The following is a 12,524-nucleotide window of genomic DNA, read 5'->3' on the forward strand; positions in this document are numbered from 1 at the left end:
CCCCCCCCCCAACTTTCTAGTGAGATCTCTGCTTTTGCCCTATTCATGAAACACCTAAATAAAGATCAGCAATGTGCCAGGTAAGAAATCTCTTTCCCTGCCAACTGTAAAGAATGACTTTAGCATTTAGTGCCCATTTAGTGACAGTAACCTGAGGTCTTGCTAGAAAGAAACTAATTTTAGCACCATGACTTCTGAGTCTACTCCAGCAATCCTCCTAACTCACAGATCTCAAATTCTTCCTCTTACCAAGGGGCTGGAAGCTTTCCTTTCCAGAGTCTGCTAAAGGGACACCAATATAAGCAGACATTGTGCTGAAGGGGAGTTTTCCAGGGCAGCCCGAAGCACAAGTGTCCCGCACGCTCTGCTTACCAGCACACAGATGAACTCTGGGAAGGCTCCCCGTGCTGCCCAGGAGCTTAGAATGATGCCAAAGGAGCAGAAATAGGGAGCATCAGAGACTTAAAGCATTTGGTTTTTTTCCTTATTTCCAGATACCGGGAACCATGTGAGTTTGGGGAGAAAAGTGAGGAAAAGCCCTGTAGAAGACCCTTTATTATTTATCAAGGAGGTCTAAGCTTTAGATCCTGAGTCTGACATTTAGTAGCCATGTAACCTTGAGATAGTTACTTGACCTTCAAAGCCTCACTTCTTCTATAAAATAAAAATAATAATAGCAGCTAATTCATGAGACTGGGATGGCAATTAAATCAGACAACATACATAACACCACAATCCTTGCATATAGTCAGTCCTCAATAATTATTTACCACTAGCTATTAAATATGGGACATGATAAAGCACGGCACAGGCGCTAACCCCAAAACAAATCTTCTAAGAAAAAGGCATTTACTAGAAAGGCCTGGCTGAGCTGCAGGAAATGGGCTGATGTTTTTTCTATGACTCTGTGAACCTGATAACTTGAAACATGTCAATCCTTCGGGTGGTCATTCTGGGTAGGGCCTGGTTGTTTAAAGGAATTCACAAATTACTTACGGGGAGAGTTAAGAAAGGAGAAGCCTGATCTACTCGTTATTTTCCTGAACCAAACTGAGGTACCACTGCTAAAAGTGAGAATAAGAGTTTTAAAAGCTCCTTAAAACGGCTTCTAAATGTCAGAGTTAGCAAGGGGGTGAACAGGAAATTCTAATATAAGTCTACAATGTTTAAATATTTAACTTGAAATAAGCATGGAGTCTTTTTTAAAATTTCATTATGAACCTCAGCAGAAATTTTTTTTCAACCTTTGCAGCAGAACTCATAAGATCACAGTTGTATGACACCTGGATAAAACCCAACAAATCATCTAATACAGAACCTCTCTGCCTGAGTCCAACAGAGGTGAAGTGACCAGGTCTGGCCAGGCCATGAGCTCTGGTTCTCCCAACTCCTGGCTTTTTTCATGGCACCATCCTACTTCACTTTCAAGCAACAAATGAACAAATGACTACAGACATAATGTCCGTATACCTTGTTGGAAATTTCACAGTAAGAATTTTGAATCTGCATTCCAAAAGTCAAGTACTAATACAAGGAAGTCTTTTTAAATAGCCCTGTCTCCAAAATGCTGGATCTCAGCATTTAAAACACACACACACACACACACACACACACACACACACACACACACACTTTGTTACATCTTTACAAAAGTTATTTGTAGATTCAAACATTTATTTATATTAAATGTTGTCTATAGAATGCATGATTTAATCTCCAAACTGTTCTACATTAACAAAGATAATACAAAAAACAAACAAAAAAAAGCAGCTCACCTCAAAAATTTCGAAGCCATAAATGTCCAAAACACCCATGACCTTCTTTCTCACTTTTGTTTGTGCCTTAAAAATAGTTTCAAATTGAAGGGTTAACTTAAGCATGAAATATAACACTAAAAGCATACCAAGGAATATAGACATATATTACAAGTTAATTGTGTTTCAGACCTAGAAGAATATAATTTAGTTGTTTTTAAATGTATGAGAGAGGATGCTGGTATGGAATCTTCCAGAAATCTTAATAATAGATGACTTATTTAAAGAAGGCATGACTAAGGCCTTCTTTATTAGATACTTAATTATAAAAAAGAGATCACTGAATCTTACAATAGGTAGGGTCTTTCAAAATCCCCTAGTCCAATACCCTCATTTACTGAAGAACATATTAGTAGCTAGAGAGGTGAAGTGACCTCTTCAGCCAAGTGTGTACAACTAGTTAGTAGATCAGTCACAACCAGGACCTGGGATGCTGTCTCTCACAGTTACTCTGCAAATACCATTGAACTATTCACCAGTGAGATTTCTTATAACACACATGGCAAAACAAAATAGGTAGAATCACTGACAAATTTCAATCATAACCAAGGTAAATTCTTTTCAAGGAACAATCTCTGTAAGTGGTAATCAATTACCTGATTATAAAATTAAAGTATCTCTAATGTGTATACTCTGAATACCATTTATTACAACTGAGTTATTTGTTTATAGAGATTCAGTACCTTAATGCTTTCATTGATTCGATTTACCAACCATGAAAACAACCTGCTGTAGAGGTTTTTAGCCAGAGCATCACGGGCATAATAAGCCTATTAAAAAGAAAAAGAAAAACGCAATATCTGCAATTACCACAATGCTTAATTTCAATAAAATAATGAAGTTTTTAAAAAGATACCGAAAGCTCTTTCATTTCAAATTTCTTTTCAAGAGCGTTTTTATTGTACTGTGGATGAACAGTCAAGCCATTAAGAAAATTGGGCAAATTGTTTATACCCAGTTATTATACTTTTCCACATCCCAGGAAATTAATTTTAAATATTACAAAAGCTTTCACCACAAAGATATTAATCTCAATGTTATGGAACAGAGAAAAATCACAGGCAATTTAGAAGTCCAACAACAGGGGCAGAATAAAATAAATAAAGAAGCACCTATTGGGCGGGAAGTTACACAGTCACCACAGAATGATAGTTATAAAAATTAGATAATGAAATGAAAAAATCCTTGTTATGTTTTGTGACGATAAAAAATTATATATTTATTATAATAACAACTATTTTCTTTAAGCTACTACATGTAGGAAACTCAAAAGGATATACATTAAAATGGTTTTGACTGATGGGACCTGTAAATATTTTTCATCATTCAATCTTCTGAGCATTCAAAAAAAATCTTTTGTAACAAGCAGTAAAACAATACATTGTTGGATAATACTTTGTATAATAAAAATAAAGCCCTTTTACTTCCTTATCTATTTGTTTGAAAGCTGTTCATAGCTACTTGACAAAGAAGAGGTAGAAGACATATATGTCTCTCTGACCTTGACTTAGAGTGCAAAGGCTGGAGAAAAGTTAGGTTTGGTCAGGAGAGCCTAATAGCCCTTAAACATATTGGGTGCCGAGGGTGTGCAGGAAGTACTAATTATATGTCTGAAACCAGTGCTCCGGGGGAGGTCTGGAGATGGGCGGCAGCAGCCTGAGAAGTAACGGGCCCCAGGGGAGGAAAGAAGAGGTTTTGCTGCTGTCTTCAACAGTGGACATATGTGTGTGTTTCATTGCTTATAAGTAGAAAGTTGGGCATTACAGTTAAAGTAAACCATTATATTTTTATTTTATAAAGAACACAATTTACTGGATTATGTGAAAATTCTTTCTCTGCAATTCTTCCTAAATGAAGTGTAACAATTTAAAAAACAGACTCACTCCCTGTTGCAGGCAATGTACTGCAGCTGGAAAGAGAGTACCTTTTCCCTTCATCTGATACTTCTGCTAATCCCAAACCTTGCTCGCTAAGTCTCAGGCAGCTACTCCAATGAAGGTTAGAAAATCCACCCAGAAGTTGGTAAAAACTGACTGTCCAATGCTAAACATGGACATGGAGTGGGGTGGGAGGGTGGGTAAATAATTCCACAGCAGAAAATGTATGTAAAATGCTGACACAAAGAAAGAAGCCTTAATTAAGATGGATATCCTTTCTCTAATACCCTTTCTTCTAGTTTTTATTTTCTTGAAATAGAAAATTTAAGTGCCTAGAGCAGTACCTGGCACACAGTAAGTCTACAGGTATGCTTATAATTATGATTTTTGAAGTATCCTCCTTCTCTACTACTGCCTCATGAGCCTAAATAATTCTTTCTTAATCCTTTCCCCTTTCTTCTTGTAAATTCAAGTTATCTCCAAACACTACTTATTTGTAAACAGACCCTATTTCATCATCACGTCATCCAGCCTTCTTACTTGTGTGCTATCTGCTTCCAACAAACCACCATTTCAGTATGCAACTGAACTAATAGTGACCACTTATTCTGGTAAACGGCTTTATAATTTTTAAAGTGTATCCACAGCCAATATTAATCTTCCTTGCTTTCCTTCAAATACTTATTCCAGAAGTCTCAAACTCAGATGCTTTCAGGGACTGAACAACAGAAATGAACGGGAAATAGTGGGATCTTTGGGGGCTGGAGACTGCATTCCAGGTTAAAGGCACTCAAATTCAAAATTCAAAAAGCAAGCTAACAAAACAGAAAAAACAAAAAACTACTCTTTCCTCAAATATTCATCAAATAAAATATGCCTATTGAGCTACATCTGGCCGCAGGGGCTGTCACTTGGCTACCTGTAACTTCTTGAGTCTGATTCGTGCCACCTCATCTCCACAATAATATCCTCCAAAGTAAGGGCAGGAAGGGTTACTCCCATTTAAGGATCACGGACAAGGTGCGTAGAAATGAGGGAAGACACCGAGGATGCTGACTTGCCATCTCAGATTCTAAGCACAAATGAAAAGACTGAGTTTCTGCAGCTGATGAAGCTCTTAGAGAAAGATCCCAGGTGGAATTGCTTCCGTGATGACCACTCTCAGGCAAGCCCAGGTCAGTATGGTAACTGGAGACACGGAGATGCACAGATGTGGGGTCCGCCCTCCGGGAGCTTACAGCAGAATGCGGGAGGTCAAACCAAGGAGTCAAACAATCAAAGGGCAGGTTCCAAGGGAGTTTGCAGGAGAAAAAGGAGTTCAGAGAAGGAAGACTCTGGGGCCTATGTGATCAAGGAAGGCTTTCTGGATGAGGTGCAATTAAAGGACCATTTAGACAGCAGAAGGAATTAGCAATGACATGAGCAGCATGGGGGATAAGCAAAGGGTTAGGGCTAGGTAAAATAAGGTAACAATAAGCATGGCATTTAGAGAACCAGCAGGGAATCAACTGAGAAAAGTCATTTTGGGTCAGATGACAGAGGACCTTGGAAGCCAAGGAGGGAGTATGTGGTAGAAGCTGAATAGTAACTCTGCCTGGAGTTTCTGTTATTTCAATATTAGTCATTCTATCTGGGGAAAGATCTAAATGCCTTGAGGAAAATGAGGCATGGGGCGATAAAGATGATAATGGGGCCCAAGAATTGAAGCTATGAGGAAAAGTTAATAGAACAAATCACATCTCGTAAGAATCAAAATCTTCTAGGCAATAAGATCGGTAGAAACAAATACTCTGAACCCTACATTAAAAAAAAAAAAACTTGAAAAAGGAGCTGAATAATCAAAGATCTGAAGCCAAACTCTTTTATGCCAAAGGTTAAAAGAATGTGGAAAAGTTTTACCGAGTGATGCAAGGTGACTCAAGCTTATCAAAGTAAGAGGCACCTGGGCCTGGTTTCTGTAGAGGATGATTAAAAAGCAAGAGTAAAACACACAATAAAAACAGACAAAAATATATCCATGTACATATCCCATATATATCCACATATATTCCATATATGTATGAAATATTCCTAAAAGGCCTCTTAGACGTTTTCTCATCGCATCACTATGTACTTCACAATCCCCACTCTGGCTACTGAAATGTTCTCAAAATGTGACTTCTGGATGGACCACAGTGGCAGCAGCATCACCTCTGAACTTGTCAGAAATGCCAATTCTTCGGGCCTACCACAAACCTACTGAACCAAACACTCTGGGGGTATGGCCTGCAAACCGTGTTTAAGAAACCCTCCAGGTGATTCCGATGCACCCTCAAGTTTGAGAACCACTGCTGCAGACGCGCCACTCGGACACCAAACGTAACCTTTCCAGCCACGTTGCTTTGAATCCTCTTCACATATCTAAAGCCATAGCCAAGCCTGATCAACCCTTTTCCTGATATGTACTCCAAACCTGGCTCCTCTCCCTGTTTTCTTTTTGAAATGCCATTTCACCCATTCTTTATACATCTAAATCCTTCAAAGTCTGGCTCAGAAACTATTTTCTACGAAAGTCCTTTTTAATCCCTTACGTCCCTGCTAACAGTCTACGTGGGGGCTTGTGCTGTGCAGGCTCTCAACAAACTTTCCTTGATGAGCTAAGTGACTCACCATCTGACTTTGAGTGACTGAGGGGGACGGGGACAGACGTGACGGCGGTAGTAGTAACTTAGAAAGAAGGACACATGACAGTTATAGCTAGAAACTTTATGTATACATCAAACTTACATATGCATAAAGGTACAGTATTTCCATAACCCAAATCCCTCACCTAAAATAAGAAATCAAAGTTGAAAGAAAGTTAAAGGTGTGTAGGCATTCTTGGGTTACTAGGAAAGACTAGGCCAGAGCAGCAGAGAGAAAGATTAAACCCAATCTACTGTCTTAAGCTTAAGGCTACTTGCAAGGAGGATGAGAATACAGTTGGACAAAATAGGCCTGAGTGGGAAAAGTCCTGAATTAGTCATTTAATTCTAGGCCAGATGAGCACGGACTGGTGGGACAATGTCTAAACCATGGAACAAAGGGTTTACACTGAAAGGGTCTCCACAAGCTCCTAGGTATACATGCATGCATGCATACATCTGTTCATCCATTTTGAACCAAAGGAGAGAAGACATAAGCAACTCAGATTTGTGTCTTAGAAAGATTTCATTGGCCTAAGTGTGGAGGCTGGAGGGGGAACAGTCAGAAAGGCAGCGAGGCCAGTTTGGCCTCTTGACCACAGCCAGCTTCCCCCACTGCCTTCTGCAAATCAGTAAGTGGCAATTCCATTTCCCTAGTTGCTTGGGCCAAAAATGTTGAGGGTCATCCTTGACTCTTCTCTTTCTTTCATATCACACATATCAAGGCATCAGCAAGTCCTGTTGTCTCCACTTTCAAAACATATCCAGAGGTGACCACTTCTTGTTCCACTGCCACCACCTGGTTCAAAAGCCACCATCATCTCTGGGTTAGCACACAACTGTGTGCTCCCCTGTGCTATGAATGTCTGTGTCCTCTCACCCCCAAACCCATATTGTTGAAGCCCTACTCCCTAATGCAGTGGTATTTGGAGGTGGAGCCTTTGGATTTAGATTAGATTAGATTTAGATGTGGTCATGAGGGTGGTGTCCCCATGATGGGACTGGTACCCTTATAAGGGGATGAAGACATCAAAGCTCACTTGCTTGCTCTCTCTCTCTGCCATGTGAGGACACAGTAGGAAGGGAGCTGTCTGTAAACCAAGAAGACGGCCCTTACCAAGAATTCGACCCTGTTGGCACCCTGATCCCAGGCTTCTAGCCTCCAGAACTGAGAGAAATAAATGTTTTTTGCTTAAGCCACCCAGTCTACGGTACGCTGTTATAGCAGCCAAAGTGACTAAGACGCCCGTCTGTCCCCTACACTCTGCTCTCTACGTTGCAGCCAGAATGACTCCTTAAAATACAATGCAGATCATACCACCCATGCTCAAAACTCTCCAGCCACTTCTCAGCTCACTCGACTTCTCTGCCCCCAACACTATGGATGTCCCTTGCTCTGCTCTACTGTTTTCTCTTTGTCACCTGCACTTACCACCTGCTAGCTTGCTATATACATTTATTTATTAGGTCTACTGCTTTGTCTGGCTCCTTCTGCCAAAATTTTAAGCTCCATATGGGCAGGGATCTTTATCTGTTTAGGTTACCCTGTGTCCCTAGTGCCTAGAACGATGCCTAGAAAACAGCATGACAGTTAAGATAATAATCTAAAAAATAAAATTTTTGTTTCCACTTATATAAAAATACCACAGACTTTAAAAACTCCCTTCCAGACATTATGTTTCACCCACCTGAGCCACGTTCAGTGTAGTTGAAACTTTCTCTTGCTTGGCCTCAACTGTTCGGAAACTGAAGGCTCGCTCTAGGACTGACTGGTCAATGCCGGTCAGCTCGCAAATTTCTTTTAACTCTGTTGTGCGGGAATGGACAAACAGTGACTGCATATCTGCTGTTCATAATCACTTTCAAGGCTTACACTGTTCTTTCTAAATCGTTTTCAAACCCAACAGTGTAAAATATATAAATCAAAAGACTTCAGACTGAGCTGTAATTATGTTTCTGCTCGATTTCACTAGAAAGCCTTTTCAACTCAGTGAAAAGCAAGTTTTACTTTCTATATTAAAAACTGGGCAGAAGTTCAAAGCCAGTTTTGCTAAACAGGGTCTGTCCTCTGCTGACTTACCATTTTTATCTTTGATCTTGCTTTCATCTAAGCCATTCACTCGTGATTCGGGCTTGAACTCGATGTTCCCCAGCTTCAACACCGCGGCCACCACCTCCAACACGGACTCAACTTCGTGGTCCATGAAACCCACAATCTGCATGGCATTCTGGGGAGGGGGGGAAAGCACCTGTTTTCTTTCTGTAGCTCTTTATTATTTTTTAAAAATAAATCATATAACAGATTCGGCTCTGAAAAAAAACAAAAATAACAACAACAACAAAAAGACAAAGTGTCCTGGAATAAACTTTCCAAAAGACAAACCTATTAAGAGACCTGAAATAGCACCAATGTGGGGCTCTATCTTGTTCAGTGGCTTCAAGCTCTGATTCAAGGAGCCCTGGGGTACTTCACGGGCTGTGGCAAAGGGGGCATGTAAAGAGGAAGACAGAGGGAGAGAAGGCTGAGAGCTGAGCCCTGGGTTCCCACTCTGACTCCAAACAAACAGCTTTCATAACCCCCTACAAAAAAAAACCTCTTCGTTTATTTTACATACGAGAAAAACTGTAGTTTGCAAAGGTGAAGTGCCTGATTCCACAAACTATGGATAACACAGAACATTCGTCCAGTCATAAATTTTTATTGAGTGCCAATGATTTGCCAGGCAAAGCAGTTATGGAACTGGTCCTGAACTCAAGTCTTAAAATCATGTCCAGGAGTCAACAGGTTTCCGTAAGAGAATGTTGAGACAATTTTAAAAAATGATACTCTTAAGAAATGCTTTCTTGTTAAGAATAGCCCAGCTTGCTTGCTTCCTTATTTACTTTATCTCTCTCTGTCTCTCTATCTACCTACCTATCTGTCTATCTAACTATTTATAGTGACTAGGTTACATAGTAATGGGAGTGCTGTAAGATTTTTTGTTCTAGAAAATTTCAAACGTATATAAAAGTCTAAAGAGCAGGAAAAGAACCCCATGTTATTTTCACTCACCCCCAAAGATGAACCGATTCCAGTCTTATTTTACCTATAATCTAACCTATCCCCCCCATCACCACTATCACAGCTCTCTCATTTAGAAGTAAATAACAGTTATCAGATCACGTCCTATAGAAGTAATTTTCCAAGTGTCTCATAAACATAGAATGTAGAGTATAATTTAAAATAATTTCTTTTCTAATGAACACAAATGCTAATTATTCTGGTTTATGCATGATTTTTTGAAAGCTGTATATAAACATGACTTTCTGTCTGAAAAACAGATTTGACTTAACATGACTGTAGGACAGGTTTACATGTGGAATTTAACTACTGAGTTTGGCTATAAAGACATTTGGAATTTCAGTACAATACTAAAAGTTAAACCCCAAGATAATATAATAAGAAAGCTCCTTTTGACAAACAGTAAAACTGCGTGCTCCAGTAAAGCATGGCCTTCTCGATACTACAGGATTTTTGAGCTAATAAAAAATCAAACTAATAAAAATAAAACAAATTCTTCTATAATTCTAAAACCTCAGGGAGCATGAGTTATACATCAAAGAAAACTCAGAATTATTACCAATTCTGATTGAGCAATATAGCGTTACCCATTTTAAAGAGTAATAAGAGGGTTACATCTTACCCTAACGGTTCTGAAATTTGCTGCGTCGTCCACTCCATTAACTTTGGCAGAGTCCAGACTCAGGTAATTGTATCTGCTGAAATCCCGCTCAAGTTTAAGCTTATCTATTGAATCACACATACAAGTTTATAAGGTACTTCAACCAATCTAATCATCTTCAATATCTCATCCCCTTAACGCTTCAGATAAAAAGATTTCACACTATGCATTCAAGCAATAGAACAAAAATTGATACCCAAAGATCAGTATTTTTCTAAAATCACCTTTATCACCATTGTACATATTTCAAACTCTGCTTGTTTTTACATGTATTCTTATCGAGACAGGTTCTTTCCAAACTTTGATAATATAAAGTATCTTCAACGCACTATTTCCTTATAACGTACGATGTCTGCCCAGGGATTCCCCCACTGCTGGACGTTTGGATTTTCTCCAGTTTATAATAACAAATAAAGGACAGTGATAAATGTCTTCACACAGAATGTTTCTTTGGATTCTTTTGAATTATTTCATTGGGTATATTCCAAAAAGTGGTGCACCTGGGCGGTAGGCTCTGATCATTTTATGACTTATTCTGCTTTGCCAATTAGTCCCCCCAGGAAGAAGTCCTCACTTTGAAGTGACACCCACAAGCTCTAAGCAGATCAGTGCCTGACAACTCTGCCAGCTTTATCCTCTTTAATAACTTTTGCTAATACATGTGTGGTGAACACTTCAGTGCTGTTTCAATTTACATCTGTCAATAATTAGTAAGGATGATTTTTTTCCCCCAAGTGTGTTGACTTTCCATAGCTCTTCTTGTTTGAACTACTTGCTCAAAACTTTTCATCACTTAGCTATTGCCTATCCTGATGGACTTATATTAATTCTCTAAAATATACATAGGTCAGACTTTGATCTCTTGTATCAGTTGCAAATGTCTTCCCACTATTTTTAAATCGTCACTGAGCAATTTGTTTTTATAGAATTGTATTCATCTACTACTCCCTGCTAATTTTTTCTCCCCAACTGGACTAATTATATTCTTCCGTTTTATTTTTTAAATTGATGATGAGACCCTCCCTCAACTTTTAGCTCTTTTAGCAAACCATCTGAGACATGTCCCAGTACCTGGTGAGGTACTCTGGGGACAGATATCAAACAAAGACTGCAAGGTGGCAGAAGCCAACACATCTTGTTCTTCCCTTCAGCCAGAATCATGGGAAAATTTTAAGAAGAAGAAAAGTGTATGGAATGCTTCTGCTTTGGAAGATGTTGCAAGAGTAAAAATTAAAACATAGAAACAGGGACTGGGGCTTCCCCAGTGGCACAGTGGTTAAGAATCCGCCTGCCAATGCAGGGGAGATGGGTTCGAGCCCTGGTCCAGGAAGATCCCACATGCCGTGGAGCAACTAAGCCCGTGAGCCACAACTACTGAGCCCGCACGCCTAGAGCCCATGCTCTGCAACAAGAGAAGCCACCACAATGAGGAGACTGCACAGCGCAACAAAGACCCAATGCAGCCAAAAATAAAATAAAATAAAATAAAATTCTTAAAAAGAAAAAGAAAAAAGAAAGAAAGAAACAGGGACTTACTGAGGAGCTCTTCAGAGGCACCAGAAAGCAGCTGATAGAACACGTGGAAGTTTCTTTCACCTCTTGGCTGCTTAACAACACGAGATTTCTCTAAAAGATCTAGAGAGAAAAAGAATCAAATTCATAGTACAGTAGTAGTTTCACTTTCAAATACACCATGCTTCTTTCTTTTCCCCCTCACTTTCTTTTTCATTTTCTGTTTTGCATTAATAAAATAATAACAGAAGCTACATTTTCAGTTCTACTTTCAGGAAGAAGCACAGCTCTAACTAAAAGCACCAAATTAAACAAACCAGGTTCTTTCTGAACCATAGTGAATATGCAAAATAAGTTTAACAATACATTCGACAAGCTGATTAAAGACAATACAGCTTTTATAATAATATTCTCTTGATTTTATACATGATGACATTAAGTTCTTCAATATGTAGTATTACAAATCTAAGCAAGGAAATGCAGCCATTCAGTTAAGAATTCACTTGAGTTATAATGATAACAAGTTAACATTTTTGATATCTTATTTTATGCTAAGTGCTTTATAGACATTATTTCATTGAATCCTCCCCACCATTTTTGTAAGGTATGATTTTACAGATGAAAAAACTAACAGTCCAAGGGTTTAAGATGGATTTGAAATCAGGCTCTCTGACCCAAGTGCAGACCCCACCATATCCACATGCCCTGCTACCTGACATAAGTGAACCAGACTTTCTTGATCTCTTGCAGTCTTAAAGAATGAAAGGTGGTTCTCATTTAATGGAATCTGGAGTTATTTGACAGTATACGTTCATTGATTCCAGATGATCTTTCATCCTGTAAATCTGATGCCTTATCAAGTTTTCAAGCTTTCAGGAAGGGGAGGAAGGAAGGAGAAAGGAAGGGATGAATCCATCAATCAAGTGAACCAGAAAG

At 39.0% G+C, this 12,524-nt stretch overlaps 1 protein-coding gene across 5 annotated transcripts in view; it reads right to left on the minus strand.

Annotated features, from left to right (window-relative positions):
• The window catches only part of MYO1B (myosin IB), a 183,156-nt gene that overhangs the window by 47,346 nt on the left and 123,286 nt on the right, over nucleotides 1-12,524 (minus strand). For all 5 annotated transcript variants that reach the window (XM_027125466.1, XM_027125472.1, XM_027125477.1 and 2 more), the window contains exons 8-13: nucleotides 11,613-11,711; nucleotides 10,038-10,141; nucleotides 8,435-8,582; nucleotides 8,043-8,161; nucleotides 2,498-2,584; nucleotides 1,776-1,841 (exon numbers count right to left, since the gene is read on the minus strand). In XM_027125466.1, coding sequence (XP_026981267.1) covers nucleotides 1,776-1,841; nucleotides 2,498-2,584; nucleotides 8,043-8,161; nucleotides 8,435-8,582; nucleotides 10,038-10,141; nucleotides 11,613-11,711 — 623 coding nt within the window. The remainder of the gene's footprint in view (nucleotides 1-1,775; nucleotides 1,842-2,497; nucleotides 2,585-8,042; nucleotides 8,162-8,434; nucleotides 8,583-10,037; nucleotides 10,142-11,612; nucleotides 11,712-12,524) is intronic.

The sequence above is a fragment of the Aethalodelphis obliquidens genome, unplaced genomic scaffold, assembly GCF_003676395.1.
Source record: "Aethalodelphis obliquidens isolate GAN/ISIS:26980383/991018 unplaced genomic scaffold, ASM367639v1 scaffold2, whole genome shotgun sequence".
Lineage (NCBI taxonomy): Eukaryota > Metazoa > Chordata > Mammalia > Artiodactyla > Delphinidae > Aethalodelphis > Aethalodelphis obliquidens.